Raw genomic sequence first — 20,050 nt, forward strand, 5'->3', positions numbered from 1 at the left:
TCACTCCATACGTATGTCCCGTTTTATTTCGTTATTCACACTCCATATCAGTAGATGACGCTGTACCTACTCGATAAGGTGTTATCAAGAGTGAACCCGATGCGTCTTTTTGTCCATCTGAAGTTTCCGTAGTTGCCGGTTGTTGGAGGTCAGCCGTAGGAGGCGTGCGCTTAGAATGTTCAACGCAGAATGTTATGAAATTGGAATTACGATGATGGACTTACATATTTTGTATTATATTCATGCTTGTGTCTATAGCCTTAATTTGTGTTGAGATATAAAGGCGAAACGCTTAATTTAGGGGCTCTTATTACAAGACCAAAGAGCAAGATCTCTGTCCGTTTTGTCCTAACATTAGCTAACACAATTCGCTAGGATAGCCCAGCGCCGCTGTTGGACAGACAAGGTTGGGTTCGAACCGCGCAGGCCTGTCATTCGGCAAATTGCCCCGCGGCATTAGGGCAGCACTTAGATGATTTTCGATACAATTAATTGTTCTGGTTTTGCCTGGAGTTAAAATCGCAGCAATGAGAAAGGACGTCAGGATATTGCTGGTTGGTGAACGTAAGTATTTTAAACAATTTGTAATTTTAGCTGACTAGCTAGATTTTGGGGATGAATCGGTCATTGACTCAATTGCCCTGGGTCCATCAGACAAGTTGTTTGATGGCTAACGTTAACGTTATAGCTATCTCAACCCGTACCCTATTTATATATAAAGTCCACTTTCATAAGATAACTGTCCAGCCATTGGATGTTGCTCCAGCAAAATAGCAGTTGACAGTATCGTTAGAGACAACGTAAGATTTTGTACGAACCTCATTGATTTAAAAAAAAATGGCGCAAAGCAACGTAGACGTTACTAATTGTACGATTTCTTGAAAATGCATGATGTCAAACTCATGACAAGAATTGCATCTGCTAGCGTTAGCCAGCGTATGGGATAATCTCAATGTCATACTGTACCCACATAGCTTGCCTACTCGGTTAAATGTGGGAGAATACAAGTGTTGTACGTTAAGTTAGCTTCTGACAAGTCGAGTGCAGTTCGATGTGTAATGTGGATAGTAATTGCATTTTTACCAACTGTGAACCAGAAAGCTAATTGCCCACAGAATGCCTTTGCATGGGTCCAAACAGTAACTTGAAGCAAGAAAACATCTGCAGCTGAGACTGAAAATCTTGACGTATGCTGTAACGTTGGTTGCTTGTTAGATATGTCCGCATTGTTCTGGAGGGACACCGGCTAGAGTAGCTTACCACAGTTATCATTGCTTGTGTTTTTGTGTCATAAAGCAGTGGCAAATAACATATTTTTTTGATCTTGTCAACTTTATCCGTCCAAAACAGCAGTATGTATGTGTGCTGTATGTTGACCTTATCATAAACCACTAGCGTCGCAGACCCCTTTTGACAGGGGCGCTAGTGTTTATCAGTAGCCTACTATTTATATCGGTTTTGGTGACGATGCTGTCTGGCCTACATACTGTAGCTGGCTTGATTCTTTTCAGCTGCCAGTGTTCCAACCGGGCTGCCAAACTACGTGTGTAACGTGTTCGCAGTTGTTAGGGGGCGAAGACCTCTCCAGTTATCCAGAGGTTAAGACAACTTAGTATGTGACATTTAGGATACATCACTGAGGAAATAGTACACTATCTGTGCACCCAAACACACGCATTCATCCTTGCTGATAAATAGACTAGACATGCACTCACACATGTGAGTCTTTCCAAAACTCTTGAATTACTCAAGGAGTCCCCTGTACTATGGCCTGCCCTGCAGTAGTACTTTGTCACTTAATTCCTCCCAGCCATAGGCTACCACCTACACAGGCTACGAATAGTTCTAGTAACTTCCCTTGAATAACATATCTAACAGTGATTTGCTACTTTCCAATGCAGCCAAAGTGGGGAAGACATCACTGATCATGTCATTGGTCAGTGAGGAGTTCCCCGACGAGGTAAAGAATCTGCTCATTCATCTAAGAACTTCTCATTTGAGTCTGGTAGCCTGGACACCACATTGTTCTAGCCCTGTTTCACCAGTGTTCTCTGTCAGGTTCCCCTGCGTGCCGAAGAGATCACCATTCCAGCAGATGTCACACCAGAAAGAGTGCCCACACACATAGTGGACTATTCAGGTAACAGTGGTGATCCAGGACAGAACACACATGACATACAGTATGAGATCGGGAAAAAATAGAGGCTCATTCAAATAGTCTTTATATTTAAGAATATTCTAAATTGTAGGATGATCTAATAGTTTGCCAGATTGAGCACACCAGTTTCATTGCATAGTTATATGCCTATTCAGAATTTCTCACAATTTTTCCATGCAGAGGCTGAGCAGTCAGATGAACAGTTATACCAAGAAATTTCTAAGGTGGGTGTATCCTATTTGGCTGGATTTGTTAAGTGTAGTCTGAATGGGTGAATTTTTTAAGTGTAGTCTGAATGGACAATTGACTTTGTGGAATGCTCAGTAGCAATCATGATCCGTTTTTGCAGGCTAATGTAATATGCATCGTCTATTCTGTCAACAACAAGAAGTCTATTGAGAAGGTATGTTCTTTTAAGTACACATCTCCCATGCTAATATGTTTGAATACAAAGCACTGCATGTTTTTGGTTCATATAGTAACTACAGTACTACAGACAGTATTTGACCTATATCGTGTCATTGCATATAGGTGACAAGCCACTGGATTCCTCTCATCAACGACAGAACGGACAAAGACAGCAGGTGTGTTTCAACCCTCGAATTTGGAACAGGGGATTAGCTGTGTGTGTGTAGTATGTGCGGATGTGTGTGGGATGAGGGGGTATGGGTGCTGTGCTGGGTTTAAGTGCTGTTTGAGAAAGGCCATTGGTGCTTGGCTATTTATAGTATCTTCACTGTGTTTTAAACTGTACAACGACACTTGAAATATGTACATGGGGATAAATCTATTCAGGTTGAGATGCTGTTGGATTCACATTCTGCTGTTGCTGGGTTTGGTGTTATGTGCTACAACTACTGCAGTTGTTTTTCACAGTGTGAGATTCCAAAGTCCAGTAGAATTTATGCTTGGCCTGGTAGCAGTTTGATGTATGATGACTATGTATACTGTGTGAATGTTGAGCAGGTCATCACCTGTTGTTGGTTGGCATATGTTGTTTTACCACTAAGCATACCTACTCACAAGTGCCTGTCACTTCCTGTATTTGAAGGCTGTTATCTGCATGGGCAGCAGGAAACATACCAAAACACTCACACAGGACACACTAACACTGGTTTGAATGTGTGTATAATTGTGTGTGTAGTAGAGACTACACTGCCCTCTCTTATTCCTTGACCTGCTATATGGAATCAACCTGTTTTTTAAGAAGGGCTGGCTTGGGTAGGGCAGTGGGTCTTAAGCAGAACTTTGCTTATACATGGAGCCAGCCAAGCACGTAGATGTGTGCGCTACCCTTTCTAATGTGATGATCTGTGTGTAATGCAATGCCATGGCAGGGTGCCGCTGATCCTGGTGGGGAACAAGTCGGACCTGGTGGAGCACAGCAGCATGGAGACCATCCTGCCCATCATGAACCAATACTCTGAGATCGAGACCTGCGTGGAGGTGAGCCAGGCCCGGGCCAGCACCGCACACAAGGGTTGCCACTCAGCCCTTAAAGAAGTACCGTCACACCGGTGTGACGGGAATGTTGGGAAATTGGAACGTTCTAAAGAATATCTGGGTTCATTAAATTCAACATGGAATTTTAGAACCTTCAATTGTTGCGGAACTTAGAATGTTCAAAAACCTACACCTTTAAGGGTTAGAGCCACCTACAGAGAGTATCCACTGGACCAGGGCCATAGCCTTAGTGTTTTGTTTTGTTGTCCCAGTCTGGATTTGGGGTGCCCAATCCTTTCCTGCCCTCCCTTTATTTGGCGGAACACTAATCTAGCACAGCGGACATTCCATTCCATAACTCGGTAAGCTGACTCTTATATGCTATTAGAAAGCTGGAGCAGGCATTCAGAGTCGGTGATCATTATTCATTCAAAAAAAGTTTAATCAATTAAATAGTTCTTGGCACATCATAATGGGCCCAAGCGTAGACCTGAGCTCTTTGTAGCAGACAGTTGAGCCCCCCCCCCCCCATCCCTCACCTGACACCTGAAGTGAACCAGGAAGGACTCCCTAAGACGTGCAAGTGTGCCACCTGGGCTTCAGCCAGACTGGCTATCATGTGACCAAGGCACAGTGCGGGCGTGCAGAGCGGCAGGGAATTAAGCAGTCACCCTGGCGCTACACACACACACACACACACACACAAACACACACACACACAAAAACACACACACACACACACAAACACACACAAACACACACACACACACACACACACACACAAACACACACACACACACACACACACACACACACACACACACACACACACACACACACACACACACACACACACACACACACACAAACACGTGGATCGATCATGTTACAGTAGCCGATGGCGTCAGTCCCAGCAGGGCAATTGGTGTTGACCCCGAGAGTGGAGGCTTACGTGGTGAGCCACACGGCTCAGAATTCTCTCCACCACAGGGAGAGGAAGCTCTTGTCTCTTTTTAAACATCTCCTCTGTCTGACTGGGGCTCAGAATTCGGCTCAGAACTCTCTCCACCACAGGGAGAGGAAGCTCTTGTCTCTTTTTAAACATCTCTGTCTGACTGGGCCAACTCATGACTGGGGCTCAGAATTCGGCTCAGAACTCTCTCCACCACAGGGAGAGGAAGCTCTTGTCTCTTTTTAAACATCTCCTCTGTCTGACTGGGCCAACTCATGACTGGGTGGATTTACCCATCAATGCTCCGCTCAGCATACTTCAACTGTACCATGGTCAAACACTGTAATAGATCACACTGTTGGATAACACACGCACAAGCTGCCTGAACAGTTCCCTTCCAAGTTCTCAAACGACTAAAAATGTTTTTTTATTGTATAACTGGCCAGCTCAGCTTGTTCTGTTGGCCGAGGCACCTTGGTCGTCTGCCTGATGTACGTCTCTACTTTTCTCCCTTTAGTGTTCAGCCAAGAACCTGAAGAACATTTCCGAGTTGTTCTACTATGCCCAGAAGGCTGTACTGCACCCTACAGGACCACTCTACTGTCCTGAGGAGAAGGAGGTGAGAGTGGAGGGTCTATTGCTGGAGCACTCCGCTGAGGAGACAGATGTGCTTCTGCATGATGGTTTACCAGCTGGGTGAACTGTGTTCTTTTCTACTGACAGGTCATTGAAATGGAAAGATCCCTGATTCACACTTTTGTAACTTTGTGACCCATGTGTGTTTGCAGATGAAGCCGTCGTGCATCAAATCCCTCACGCGCATTTTCAAAGTGTCCGACCTCGACAACGATGGAGTTCTCAACGACAACGAGCTCAACTTCTTCCAGGTGCGAGTTCACATATACTGCAGAGGCAGGTGTGTGCTCACAAGCACTCCTGTTGTTGGGCGTAGACTTGAATGCAAGTGTGGGCTGTTTCCTGTCTTGCCTGATCCCGCCTGACATTGACACACCTGTGCGAGAAACAATGCAGTCCATTCTAGTATTTCTCATGAGATGTTGCTAGGTAACATAGTTATGTGGAGCCATGAGTTAAGGAAGTTGAGCCATGAGTTAAGGAAGTTGAGAATCCTTGAGCACATGGGTTACACTCAGCACCACATACTAGTGGGCCAATGGAAATGGCATGTAAACATGTCAAGGTTATCCAAAAGACTCTCGTGAAAAGGCAAAAGCTTCAGTGAGCATTTATAGCACCAACGGTTGAAATGTTCCAGATCTCCCCAGTATTGGAGTACTGGAGTATCTCTCAGCCTGCTCTCAGCATGTACATTTGAGTTGCAAGGTGTATTATTGGATGTGGGTTTTGCCTGTTTTGCCAGTGGGAGGTTGCGTTTGACTGTCTGCCATGACTCATTGTTGGCCTGTGTCCATCTGCAGAGGACGTGTTTCAACATCCCCCTGGCCGCTCAGGCTTTGGAGGACGTCAAGAACGTGGTGAGGAAGAACATCACGGACGGAGTGAAGGACAACGGCCTCACACTCAAAGGTGAACTTCCACTGGGCTCTGCCATCCTGCCCCACTGGTTTTTCTTTGCTCTCGTCAGACAGTTGAGCTCGTCCCAACTGGCCTGACAGTTCAGTTCTAAGGAGAGTGGAAAAACCATGGTGAAGTTGGGACATGTGATTTGAACTCATTCCGTGAGTTCTTAAGTCATCGGTCATCTGCAACTTCAAATTTAAAACTACTACAGAGGGTGTTTTGTTGCGTCTAACAACATTTGAACTGGCCCTCCCTACTCTGTACAGGTTTCCTGTTCCTGCACACACTCTTCATCCAGAGGGGCCGGCACGAGACCACCTGGACTGTCCTGCGGCGTTTCGGCTACGACGACGACCTGGAGCTTACACAGGAGTACCTGTTTCCACTGTGAGTCCTCTCCACCACTCGCCCCACATCTAAACGCCATTAAAAAACTACTGTTCCCAGAATTCACTCTGGCTTCCTGATAGAAGATCTATGGTGCTGACTGGGCTCTGCTTAATAGGAGTTAACTGTTTTCCTCTGCCAGGCTGAAGATCCCGCCAGACTGCACCACAGAGCTGAACCACAATGCGTACCTCTTCCTGCAGGGTGTCTTTGACAAGCATGACAAAGTGAGTTCATTGTGTTAACACGATTCAGACTGTTTTTCTATGTAGGTCTGATATGAAACAACCTTAACACCTTCAACTATGTGGTCGATAGTTGGCTACTGATTAATAAATAACATTGCTCAGGACAAGTTTAGCAGTGTTTGTGGCTTTTTTTTAAACCCAGCAATGTGGCCTTGTGTGAGCTAGGTGGTTGGGAATAGGGGTTTTTCTTTCTGTCTTTTTTTTTTATTTTGACATATCCTCGTCCTTGCAGGACCGAGACTGTGCCCTGTCCCCTGATGAGCTGAAGGACCTGTTCAAAGTCTTCCCCTACATGCCCTGGGGCCCTGACGTCAACAACACTGTCTGCACCAACGAGCAGGGCTGGATCACCTACCAGGGATACCTATCACAGTGGACGTAAGTAGGAGTCCCCCTGCACAGCAGGAGCAAAGGTTTATAGTCCTGATAAGAGGCCATTTTTTGGCTCTTGGTTATCTTGTGCTGTTAATGTGCCCGTGGACAGATTCTATTTTGGTGCCCATTAGTCTTTTGACATGTTTTTTTTTTTTTTTTTGTTTGTTTGTCAGGCTAACGACGTACCTGGATGTGCAGAGGTGTCTAGAGTACCTGGGCTACCTTGGTTATTCCATCATTAACGAACAAGAGTCTCAAGCAGCTGCTATCACAGGTGAATGTGTGCCTGTTGTATGCCTAAATATCCATCTCTAAATGAAGGCAAAAGATGAAACCCCTTGTGATAGATCTGGTTGCTAACTGCTGTGTGGGCTTTGTGTGATCAGTGACGCGGAACAAGCGTATTGACCTGCAGAAGAAGCAGACGCAGCGCAGCGTGTTCCGCTGTAACGTGCTGGGAGCACACAACAGCGGCAAGAGCGGCTTTCTGCAGGCTTTCCTTGAGAGGAACCTCGTGGTGAGCACACTCACACACATTTAGGTTACCTATACTTATAAAAGCACATGATCTATATGGATGCCTGGCTGTATAGAAAGTGTGTACATACTCAGATACGCATGCACACACATACTCACACATACACATTTAGAAACACATACATACACATACTGTATTCTGTGTGTTTTCACCATTGCAATATCTCTGAAAGTACAACCTGTTTCTTTTACAACTGATGTGACGCTTACATACTATAGAAGCTACTCAGGTCTCCTCAAAGAGTCCGTCATTTAAATGTGATCATTCTTATTCTCATTCTATTTGTTTGATCTTTCAGCGACAGCGGAAGATAAAAGATGATCACAAGTCCTACTACGCCATGAACACCACCTACGTCTACGGCCAGGAGAAGTACCTGCTGGTAGGTTCAGGTCATATCCATCAGACAGGTGTGCAGAAAGCAGGTGGTGTGGGTCTAATACTAACGGTTGGCCTCTTCCTCACTCCCTTCATCTTGCTTTCTCTCCATGCTCCCCCTACCCTCCTCTCCCTCTTTTGACTGCTTTCCACTCGGCTTTAGCTTCATGAGGTGTCTCCAGACCTGGACTTCCTGTCGGACACAGATTTGGCCTGTGATGTAGTCTGTCTGATCTATGATGTCAGCAACCCACGTTCCTTTGAGTACTGCGCCAAGGCCTACAAGGTAATCTCATCACACAGATAGAATCAGAAAGTTATAAATAATATCATTATATTAGATTAGATTCAACTTTATTGCCATTGTGCAGAGTACAAGTACAGAGACAATGAAATGTAGTATAATGGAGAAAATACAGCATAACATGAGGAGAGGGGAGGAGAAAAAAAAGCAACCCCCAGACTATGCTCCTATGGGGAGTACAGTGTGGGAACAGGGAAAAACACCTCAGCAACATAAGCACATAGTCAGTACACTTTATAACATGAAAGACACACAGCTTGCAACAGGGGAGGGAAGTGGTGGGTGGAGGGAGTCCAGTGCAGGCAAGCAGCCATTTTCGGCACTGGACACAGACCCGCTTGTCAGACTGGGGGTACAAAGCGGCGAAGGCGAGGGATGGGGGGTAGTGGGGGTGACTGCATGTTGTATATATGTTTAGGAGTTTGTGTATGTGTAGGCCTGGAGAGTCGCTCTGCCTGGCATCACAATCTTAGTGTCTCAGTCCGCAGGATTGTCATAGCAATAACACAGCAAGTTGCTATGGAGACAACCTTGATCAGTTCCCAGACAGGGTCCACAATCAGCAGGTGTCTGTAGGAACTGGGGGAAGGAACACAAGAGCGTCTCACTGCAGTACTTTTCCGGGGGAGTTGTTGTTCTAGCCACGGCCTTGGCCGAGGCAGGTGCTGGTTGAGGTGGGCCAAAAGCAGATAAGATTGTAATTATTTGGTCTTGGGGCGAGTAGCCGCATTCCATTTTACTCGACTACTCTCTTAGTCCATTTTGGTCCAATTGCCTTTGTAAAGCAGTGAGCTTCTCCATGATGTTATCCAACCTAGTATCCATAAAATTCATCCTGGTATCCATCAACTGCTTGATAGTCCCAGTCTGGGTGCCGACAGCACTGCCCACTTCTTCAATCATGACAGGCAGCGTTATGGGGCTTTGAACAGCTGTCACCGTTTTCTGAATTCCTCGATAAACCAGGCCAATGCCTAATCCAATCAGCAAAAAACCTGTTATCATGGTTCCAAATAGGTAGATATCTTCAATGTCCTCCACGGAAAGAGCCGCCAGGCACACGACCCGCCACTTCCCCCACGCGTCCATCGAGAAGCCTGCTGCGAACGTTTCTGCAGGGCAGTCAGGTTCCCCCGAACCCAAGCTTCTCGTCGAGAAGATGGTGTCAGTTGCGTTGAGAGACCAGTCGATCAAATCCATGATTTTTTAGTTTGGAGAGCAGTGCAGAGAGAGTCTCTCAAAGTATGAGACTGTAGACTAGATAAGACAAAGGAGCAAAGCAGGGGAAGATAAGGGGAGGAGAGGGAGAGAAAATGCGACCACCTTCGTTGAGAGCCAACATATCGGAACGCCCCCTATTACCACCAGTCCCGTCTTTCCGTCCTCTTGCGTGTATGTGTCACTTAATATTAATTTCTATACAAACCAAGACGGCGGATTCCTAAAGAAACGCAAGCACCCACACCATTGGTGTATCTAAATTAGCTATGTAACAAAAATGACATTTTACCGTGACTCGAAGAGCTGTAAACAGTGTTGTAAGGCTGCGTGTACAAATCCGCTTGGAGCTCCAGTGGAATTTTGAAGTAGCGACGAGAATTCTCGGTTTTACCGTTCGTGTGAAAGGGTAGAAGTAGACGACCCACCAGGCCGGCACTAACCTCCGAGCGTGGTTAACAAAATCGGATAATTCAGGCAGTAAAAGCCGCGGTAAGAACCAAACCAGGTTTTGTTCAAATCTACACACCTATGGCTACTGAACAATGTAAGGTTCATTTATCAAACTAGTGCAGTGCCCATTCAAACATGCTATTCCTGTAGCCCAATGCTTGCAGGTAGGCCTGCTTTAAAAATAGAATGATGGGGAAAATCATAATTCCAGGTAAGCATTCAATAATGAATACAGATAATGTAATAATATAATAAATGTGAAGTGAGCAGAATTTAAGCATGTGACATTTTTTACAAATCAAAATGACATAATCCTAACAGCTGTTTTGAGTCAAGGCTATATGCTTAGCCTATTGAATAACTTGATGATAGAGAAAACAAACCATTTTGTGGAATGAAGCATTATCATATGAAATTTGCAACGGTGTGACTCAAAAACAGTCTGGTGGCATATAAGTGACATCACACTCTGTCTGCCACTCGTTGCTTGTGGCTGGTTATGCTTTGCATGTGTGGCATTCTGATACGTTCTTTAATTCGGGACCATTATCGCTCGTTTCAATTTAGGACCTTGCAGTTGGGATTGTCGTTTGCTTATTCAAAGTCTAAAGACAGTCCAAAGTAGCCTGGGCTATTCGAAGTGTCGAAGCGTTTATTGCACATCATTATTTACGTCATTTTGAAGAGCCACTTTATATCTGTGTGTGTTGCCGTGTTCGGAGTCATTTTATGCAAGCAAACCGCATACAGGGGGTCTTTATTGTTGAGGTCAGACATGTTAACACATCTTTGCTTAACTTTTTACCCGTGTAACCTGCACTGATCCAGTTCTGCCAAAGCCCTGCTTCTATCCTCACTGGTAACTTACAATACAGTGCTGTGTGGGAGGGGGAGTGGCTAGCGCCGAAAGCCAATGTGTGCTTCTTTTACCGATATATATTTAACGATATATTTTGCATTTCTTATTCAAACAATGTCAAATCTGGCACTGCACTTACTCATGCCCGTAGCAAGACACCTGCCAAGTTTGAAATCAGTCTGACAAACGGTCAGCGAGATATGTGTGCCACAGACATTAGGACACACAGACGCTTCTTGCTTTATAGATAGATGTTATTTTGAAGTATTAAAAACATTGTTGTTTTAGAACGAAATGTGTGATAATTGGAGGTGTTACGATACATATTTTATAAACCTATTGTTTTTTGTATGTATTTAGCTTTTGTCAAAATCTGCTTTAATGTAAACATCTCTAGCATTCATTTCTATCATGTGTTTACTACATATGAAGTGTTTTTGTAAAGCTGTTGCAGATTAACAATAGTTCAAAGACACCTGCACGCTACACGGTTTTGTGTTAACACATTGCCCATTCACACATCACCTTCTTCTCCCCCCTGCAGCGCTACTTCATGGACAGTAAGACGCCGTGCATGATCATCGCCGCCAAGTCGGACCTGCACGAGGTGCGGCAGCAGAGCACCCTCCCCCCACTGGACTTCTGCCGCAAGCACCGGCTGCACCCACCGCAGCCATTCACCTGCAACAGCACCGACACACCAAGCAAAGACATCTACACCAAACTCACCACCATGGCCATGTACCCGTGAGTATAGTTTTTATTCCTCTCTCTGTCTCTCTCTGTCTCTCACTCTCTGTCTCTCTCTATCTCTCTCTCTCTCTGTTTTCCTGCCTGTATTTTTTATGTACTTTCCCCCATCCCTCCTCCCCCATCTCTGTCCTCACTCTGCTGTTCCTCAGTGTTGCTGTTGGATCTAGAGGGGCCCTCATCAGGCTGTGTAGTCCAGGTTCAGAACACTCATCCCTCCCAAAATATAATGTTAACCAACTGGACTTCTCTGGTGTTTTTTTTTTTTTTTAGTAGCTTTTTCTCCCCTTAACATCATTAGGTCAATTGCCCGTGTATGGAATAAGCTTATCAACTTTTCCGTTGAAAGTAGGTCTGCTTGTTTTTCCACTGGAATCATTTTTGACTTTTTGTATTTTCATTAGCTCTCAAGTGTGTCCCAGTACTCTTCAACACACAAGCAGATGAGCTACAAACATGCGCACTGCATTTAGAGGTCAAGTAAAACTGCTCTTCTTAGGAGAATTCCATTTCTTCCCCTTTTTATGCTCACTACATGTGTCACAGTTTATGTTTCCCAGGGAGGATGCATACCTATGTGTACATGCATACATATATGCGTATACCTCCCCTGTGCTGTTAGTGCCGTGTTTCCCACAGAATTGAATTCCATTTGTGGTGGTTGGTTTGCAGAATTCATTTGAATACAATAGTTTTTAACAAATTAGCACAGCATGGTTATGATGCTAACCAGATTTAAGCACAATTTAGTACAACCTGGAAAATCAATGTGTGGTGGTCAATGTTGATATTGTGGTGGGGCTGCCATAAATAAGTCAATGTATGGGAAACACTGTAGTGAGTTTGGATAAAAGCATCCAGTGCCCACACATTCAAAATGACAATCTTTGTAATAGCACTGGGGATTACCTAGTATAGCATACTTAGAAGCATCCTTACCTAGCCTGGGTGATCCCAAATGAATCTGTGAGCAGCACATTTGAATCTGCTCAGCTGATCCGTCCGGCTTGTCCAGCGTGGAGTGGGCTTTATATGATGACAGACAGGTGGTCAGTTAGCAGTGCTGTTGGACACTACTATTGGCTGTGCTGATGGTATCAGTGTTAAAGGACATGGACGTGTATTTTCCTTTACAAGAAAGATGTGTTTGCTGTACTTCTGAAATGATTTGGGAAGAGTTGAATCTACCGATTTAAGTTCAGTTTCACTGCTGGCCACGCCCCTTGGAAACTGAAAGTGAATGTAGTGTCCCCAGACCAATTCTCTATCTCAGATGAGATTTGAGACTCATCAGTCTGCCACTATCTTACAGGGGTTTGGGATGCAAAAGCATTCCGCACCGACCCAATACCGTTTGGGAAAAGTTTAATATCCTCTTTACGCTTCATCCTGCACGATATACTGCATCTCGGCAGAAAATATGAAAAGAAAAATAGTGGTTCTAACCAAGACCAACCTAACTGTACCCTCACTCAGTAACATAGGCCAACTCTGGCCACCATCACTCCTCTGGAGTTGACAATGGCTGAAAGCACTGTGTAAAGAGATGAGAGAAAGAGGGCTAACTGAGGTCTCCCTGCTGTGGAGTGACAAGCGGCCAGCGAGTAGATCCCTGACTTCCTGCATCGATTTCCACTCGTCTGCCCGGATGAGTCGTAGAGGTCAATTGACGACGACCACAAATGGAGTCTATTGTGCAGTGATTTGAGTATGTTAGTACTAAGAGCCAGTCATGCCCAGTGCCACAGGTGTTCAGAGAGACAATGACTGGGTAAGGGACATTCTGGTCAGGGCTTTAGTTAAAACATTGATGCGTGGGTTTGATGATCCTTTTTTTCCCTTTTTCCTTTGTTCCTTTCTTTTTCTTTGTTGTGTTGCTCCTTCTGCTGTTCTGGTCTGAAGCCACCCCTGGTAGAGCACCTGTCTCTCAATGCCATCAGTTCATTAATGTCAGAATGAAGTTGTGTTTTGATGGGACTTTGATTCATCATTCTCCGAAGACCTGGTCATTTATTTAGCTAAGCCCCATAGCATTGATGAGTATCAGCATTTTGTCATTGTCAGTTTTATTGGCCTTTGGTTTTATTTTATGTTCTCATACATTTTTTTTATTCTTTCAATTGTACCTGGCTTTATCCCAACCCTCCCTTATTTCACCACCTGAGACCCTGTCCCTTCCCTGTCCCGAACTCCAATCCTCACCTAAGCCCCTCTGGTCCAGGAGCCCCAGTCCCCAACATGGCCCTACCCAGATCTCCAAAGCCTTACCCAGGGCATCCCATTGCCCACAGTCCCCTGTCCTAGCCTACCCGTACCTCCAAACCCTATCTCTGCCCCCCCCACCCCCCTCCTCTTTGCCCATATCAGGTGCTACGAAAGAATGTGGAGCCACTTCCCGATATTGGGCGTCCCTGGGATATAAGCCCTACTACCAACTGGATGGTGCAACATCTTGATCAGCCGTTTTGTCTGTGTGTGTGTGTGTGTGTGTGTGTGTGTGTGTGTGCGTGCGTGTGTGTGTGTGTGTGTACGTGTACGTGTACGTGTACATGTTCGTGTGTGCTTCTGTGTATGAATGTGTGTGTGTGTGTCTGTCTTCACAGCCACGCCAAGTTGCGGTGCATGTGCGCCTGCAACCGGTGCACCTTTTGCGTCTCGCACAACCTGATGAACTCTGAGCTGGTGCGCTCTATCAAGGCCACCCTCTACACGGCCCTTCTCAACAGGTCTCAAAAGTCACACCATCGCTCGTGTTTCTCTCTCTCTCTCTCTCTCTCTCGCCTCCCCCCACCATCCCCCTTTGTTCTCTCTATCTGGACCTTGTCAAGGAGCTGTGCCGTGTTCTCGCCCACTTTTGTTTGTTGCTCCAGCCTCTCTCTCTCTCTCTGACTCTCTCTCTCTCTCTCTCTCTGACTCTCTCTCTCTCTCTCTCTGACTCTCTCTCTCTCTCTCTCTCTGACTCTCTCTCTCTCTCTCTCTGACTCTCTCTGACTCTCTCTCTCTCTCTCTGACTCTCTCTCTCTCTCTCTGACTCTCTCTCTCTCTCTCTCTCTCTCTCTCTGACTCTCTACTGTTAGCTTAGCTTTCTAACACTGGCTCTTTTTGCTGACCTGGCGCTCTCTCTCTTTTGGTGGGAGCTGTAGTCGCGCTAAGGTTTTACTCTGCATATCCACGCGCTGTGTGTGTGTGTGTGTGTGTGTGTGTGTGTGAACAAACACACACACAGAGGAACCACGGTCTGGTGCAGCGATGGGTCACTTATGTAGGGAGTGTTTATGTGTGGAGGTGGCTTCCTTGGGATTGATTAGATTGGTTGATTGGCGTTGAGAGGGGTTTTTGTCTTGCTGACTTGGTGGTTGATGGAGCAGATCTCCAGCAGTTGTCCAAATGATGAGTTGGATCAGTTTCTGCTAAGAACTGGGTTTAATAATCTCAAGTTTATCCCATTTAACAAAGTGTGTGTGTGTGTTGTGTGTGTGTGTGTTGTGTGTGTGTGTTGTGTGTGTGTGTTGTGTGTGTGTGTGTGTGTTGTGTGTGTGCTGTGTGTGTGTGTGTGTGACAGAGGAGACGTGGATGAGCAGTAGCGTGCTGTTGAGCAGTATAGAGTCCACTTTGGGGCTTGTGTCTGTCTTTCTGTCTGAGAGTGTGTCATAGAGTGTGTGTGTGTATAATGGCTGCCTCTCCATCTCCATGTCCGCTGCAGCGCCGTTCGTTCGTCCCCCTCCTCGTGGCCGTGGAGCAGCAGTCTCGGCGTCCTGCTAACCCAGGCCATGCACTGGGGCCGCAAGCCCACTGGCCTGCTAGCTAGGGAGGTATCTGCACGCGTCACTCACCATCCCGCACACAAACGCAACGCATGCGCTCCTAACACGGGTCTCATTAACAACGTGGCTGTGGGGTTGAGTTGGTGGTGTGCTGTCGTTGGCCAATGCCCATCACCATTCATGACCCATTTCACTTGATATGGTCTGGAACATGTAAAAAATGGACGTAGTTTGGCTTAGTTTGTTTGCATTCATTCAGTCCGCAGTTTTATACACTTACTGAGTATTTGCAGTAAAAACATTAAAGGTGACCGATAAATATTTTGTTTTTTGATAGGGGTAGTTAAAACATGAATATACAAAACAGTACATTTGATGAGCAGCTAGTGATGACGCCATTTACAATTATTGAATGGATTAATTTATACCGTATTTGGAACCGTGGATATGCAAAGGCTAAATCTGGATTAACCTGCATCATTCAGGAATTCTCTAACCTTACTAACCTGACTATGGTCTCTTAGTGCTTATTGGATAGTTCAGTTTTTACTAAGGTTGAGAGATTTCTGCAAAATTTCCTACTCTCTACTTTTAATCGTAGTGTCATGTCTGATGCTTAGTATGTGTAGAGTGCAGTGGTGTCTTTGAATTACTGTTAACAGTAAATGTCCTGTATTGATCCCTTAGATAAATGTGTACATGTGAATTGAATTGTCATTTGAAATACAATTGTGACCTAATTCCATTGTATTGTGGTGTCTTTGTCCTTTTGTGTTTTTTTTCCCCTCTATAGGTGTTCAAAGTCATGTGCTTGGATGGCTGTGTTCCTTTTTGCTGTGCATTTATTGACCTCATGCTAATCGGCCTTCTTGGCATGCGCATTAGACTGACCTTCTCTCACGGTGTCGCTGGGTTTTGCCTTGTAACTACGTATGCTCTAACTATAGTCAATCGCAGTAGGGCCTTCTCATTGTGTCTCATATTCTACATGCTTGGTGTGTTAGTGACTGTGCTTGGGTGCTTACCGTCCTGTGTTAACATGCGTGTGGTGAAGCCTGGTGTGTGTTTTAATGCTTCAGACTAGCTTCAACATTTCAAAGCCTACCTGTTAGGTATTGTGTTGGGTTTAAGAGATGTTGGGACTTTTTGGGAGAACTGCATGTAAGCTACCAGCTTTAATACCACACTGACCAGCATTTTGTGTTATCACTCAGTATTTTATATACATTTCAAGCACAAATTAGCATGTGAAGCAGAATGTTCAGTGCAGATAGGTTAAGAAAAATACAAACCAGTGAAGTTGTAAAGCTTCAGTTGATAAATGCAATATTCACCAAAAATGTCTGAATTTGATGAATAGCCCAAAACAAGATCTTTAGGTTTTCTGGTGTTGTGTTTTCAGTGCCAGTACCTGATAGGCTAATGTGTGTGTGTGCGTGTGCATAGCATGTTTGGGTTTGGGGTGCTGTGTGTGGTTGTTTATTTTGGGAGTTTGCAAGGTTAATGCTGTGGTGTCATTACCTCTGTGGTTTGGGGCCTGCTGAACCGGCCTCCTGTGCATGTGTGTGTGTGTAAGGTTGCGGCCCTATGTCGAGCACCTGGGCGCATGCCTCTTGGCTGATGAGGACTCCAGCCTCATCCACCAGGTGCATGAGGTCACCTATGTAGAGGAGTCCATCTACATGGAATCGTCTGTCGATCCCTTTATGCCCAGGTAATTGGTGATGCCTGCTGGGGCATGTGCCACTCACGTCTGTGTGCGTCTCTCCCCGGTAGGCAGTGTGAAACTAACGCTCCCATTCAAAAGACACATCTCTTGGGATGTGCAAGTAACGTCTGTACAAGTTCATCAGTGCATATCTAGGGAGTACACTCAGGGCTGCCACTCTGTGGACAATACTAGATGACTTGACTTTGTGGCGTTTTCAGCTGAAAACCTTCCTAGTTTTAGTACTCACCTAGATAAAAAGACAGTGATCTAACTGAAGCCATCCATCATTTTGTTAACGTAGATTCTAGCCTTCTGAATCGTGTCAAATGATCCTGAGGCTGACGGTGAACCTTATGGTTGTGTTTATTTGTATGGCCCTTCTAAGGGTTTCAAGGAAGCCACCTGCCTATCCTGAGTTATCTGAGGAATAGGTTTCCTATTGTTGGGTTCTGATTGTTTAACAAAAAAAAAAGAAAAGAAACAGATTTTGGGTTCTGTATCTGTGGTCATGGGTCTTTGGGAGGCCACTGCGATGCAGTCTGAGTAGCTGAAGGGGTTGTGCTTCACTGTGTGACCATGTGCTTCACTGGCAGTTTGACTAATTAACTCCTGGTCATGCCGGAGGAGGTTTGGACAGGATGTCTGTCCACTGGAAGGACGGCCCAAAGCCGCTCGATCTTGTGAACACGTTGCTTCTCTAACCACTTGTGTCTTTTCTTTTGTCATCGTGTCATCGTGTTCTCGTGTTCCCCCTTCCTCTGAGGCTCCTTCTGTCTGCCGTTACTCATGCTGTTGTCCATTCAGCAAAGCCACAACAGCCCCTCTTCCATGCTCCCCTCAGCCCTGCAGCACTACTTTAGAACTGCTAGTTTAACCCAGCAAAGCCCTTCTCCTCAGTCCATCACTAGAGACTAACCCTAAAGAAAGATTCTTCCCCTGGACAAAAAAGTTGGTCATTTTCATTTGTGACAAGAGTTCGAATGTGCAGAATATTCCTATTGGTCTAACTTTATGTGAATTTCTTTCTCCCTCTCTCTCTCTAGACACATGACCCAGGCTGACCTGAAGAACTCCACCTTCTGGCTGCGGGCGAGTTTGGGTGCCACCGTCTTTGCCGTGCTGGGCTTTGCCATGTACAAGGCCATCCTCAAGCAGCGGTGATCAGTGTCAACACACACACACACACACACCTGTGTGTTGGCCACAACGACCTCGCTGCTCACCCTGCCCCTCCCCTCTTACCCCTCCGCAACTACAGCCCCCACCCCACCCCCCCCATTCCCCCAGCCCGTCCCCATCTAATCCTTCTCTCCTCTTCATCCTAGTGCCCCTGGTTGAGTCAAAGTTTAACTAGAAACGTTGCAAATCCTAGACATAGCTACATTTTTTTCTATACATATATGTATATATATTTGACATGGAAAAAAGAACATTAAAAGTTGCAACTATTTTTCTTCGGAGACTTATTGGAACCCATGCGCCTGACAAAAAGCCACCATCATCTGTATTAAAAAGGGCATTTTTCGAACTCTGCTGACAGCTGCAGTACAGTTGCCTTCCTGGTTAGCCCCGCCATCTGCTGGTTTTTCTAAAGGCAGGTCCAAACTGCTCTCAGGCCAGTATTCGAGCGCCCAGAACAAGGAGGAATTGCAGGTAGCTGTGGCAGTACAGGGTTCTCAGCTCAGATGGGACTGACCTCCATGTTTATAAACTGTATATAGTGCTCTGAATATACCTAAGATCACACTCATTGTCTCTGAGGTGAAAGGTCATGGAAGGAGGATCGCATTGTCACACTACCCAGGGGAGAGACTACCAACACCAAGCCATTTCTAACCTGTCAAAGGTTGTGTGTTATCAAGACACATTGCAGATGTATTAATTTATTAACCTTTTTTTCTCCGCTTTTTGATGCTTTTTTCTTTCTTTGTGTTGTCAATTTTAACTTTTTTTGTTTGGCATTGCATGGAAACAGGCACAGATCAGAGTTAGTTATCTTTCTTTTGTAATTTGTGTTTTTTTTTATTATTATTGTTTATGATTGTTGATTACACTTGATCACTGCGGAAAAGAAGAATTCTGAAGAACAATTAAATGAACTTGAGTTATTCGATGAGCTGGCTGACTTCTCTCCTTGGAGTTTGAGAGTGTCTTTGCCCCCTCTGTGCTGTATGAGGGAGGGGAGCTGACCGACTGACTGACTGACTGACTGACTGTGGGCCCACCACTCTGGCCTGCTCCCCTGCCTGCCACCAGAGACGATTTAAGGACTCCCCCCGCCCCCCCACACACACACACACACACACTCTACAGAGAGGTATGTGGTGCCCTCTACTGGTTACATTGTTTTAAATTGCATCATACACAGAACATGCGCTCATGACCAGGGTCTCGTATCCGTTAAGCTCCTTTCGCTCTCTCTCCTTGATGGACTCCGTACCACCACACAGACGTTACTTACTCTCACCAGAATTATGTATCTTCATCATTACTATTATTATTTAAGTTCTGACGCCATGCTCTGCTCACAACAGATGGTAGAACATGTTTTATTCATTTCTGACTTATCCTGCATTTACAATAAATAACTGTGTGATCTACCTGTGTCTCGTGAGTGTTTCTTCCCGCATAGCAACACGGGTCACTAGAGGAACCACCTGTTAAATGATCATTTTATGCCTAAAGGTGATAAAGGCTCGACCATATCATTGTGTTCTAATTTGTCCTCCACAGATATTTGAAAACCCTAAATCCAGTGTGATAAGCCGACATTCATTTCTCATCACTGCTTCCCATTTCTCAGTGAATCTTCCCAGGAGGAAGATGCTTGAAAGACACGTTTGATTTGTAGAATATAGGTAGCCATAGTGAGCATCTGTCTCTTTCATGTTTACTGAAAATACCTCCAGACCACAGGTAGCTCTTCACCCACCTCACAAACATGCGGTCAGTGAGCTCTGTCATTGGATG

General features: G+C 45.3%; 1 protein-coding gene across 6 annotated transcripts; it reads left to right on the forward strand.

Annotated features, from left to right (window-relative positions):
• The first annotated feature begins 137 nt into the window (after positions 1-137).
• Positions 138-19,680, forward strand: rhot1a (ras homolog family member T1a). 6 transcript variants are annotated; one of them, XM_076265073.1, is made up of 21 exons: positions 138-564; positions 1,902-1,960; positions 2,059-2,140; positions 2,339-2,382; positions 2,508-2,561; positions 2,690-2,742; positions 3,496-3,604; positions 5,071-5,172; positions 5,342-5,440; positions 5,993-6,101; positions 6,362-6,482; positions 6,625-6,709; positions 6,963-7,108; positions 7,279-7,379; positions 7,492-7,622; positions 7,942-8,025; positions 8,185-8,307; positions 11,400-11,602; positions 14,209-14,331; positions 16,946-17,083; positions 18,124-19,680. In XM_076265073.1, exons 1-21 carry the CDS (start codon positions 528-530, stop codon positions 18,239-18,241), a joined length of 2,121 nt encoding a protein of 706 aa, XP_076121188.1. In that variant the 5' UTR covers positions 138-527; the 3' UTR covers positions 18,242-19,680. The 6 variants fall into 6 exon arrangements, with proteins under 6 accessions (XP_076121188.1, XP_076121191.1, XP_076121192.1 ...); XM_076265076.1 differs by lacking the exon at positions 16,946-17,083; XM_076265077.1 differs by lacking the exons at positions 16,946-17,083; positions 18,124-19,680 and adding an exon at positions 16,163-16,929.
• The last annotated feature ends 370 nt before the right edge of the window (positions 19,681-20,050 follow it).

The sequence above is a fragment of the Alosa pseudoharengus genome, unplaced genomic scaffold (assembly GCF_046254945.1).
Source record: "Alosa pseudoharengus isolate Yale_2024_CS ecotype anadromous, Long Island Sound unplaced genomic scaffold, YU_APseudo_1.1 YU_APseudo_1.1_scf_4, whole genome shotgun sequence".
Classification (NCBI taxonomy): Eukaryota; Metazoa; Chordata; class Actinopteri; order Clupeiformes; family Clupeidae; genus Alosa; species Alosa pseudoharengus.

Coding starts and splice junctions, on each gene's coding strand:
- rhot1a (XM_076265073.1), top strand. CDS start 528: ATGAGAAAGGACGTCAGGATATTGCTGGTTGGTGAAC. Junction 565..1,901: donor GATATTGCTGGTTGGTGAAC/GTAAGTATTTTA, acceptor TTTCCAATGCAG/CCAAAGTGGGGAAGACATCA. Junction 1,961..2,058: donor GTGAGGAGTTCCCCGACGAG/GTAAAGAATCTG, acceptor GTTCTCTGTCAG/GTTCCCCTGCGTGCCGAAGA.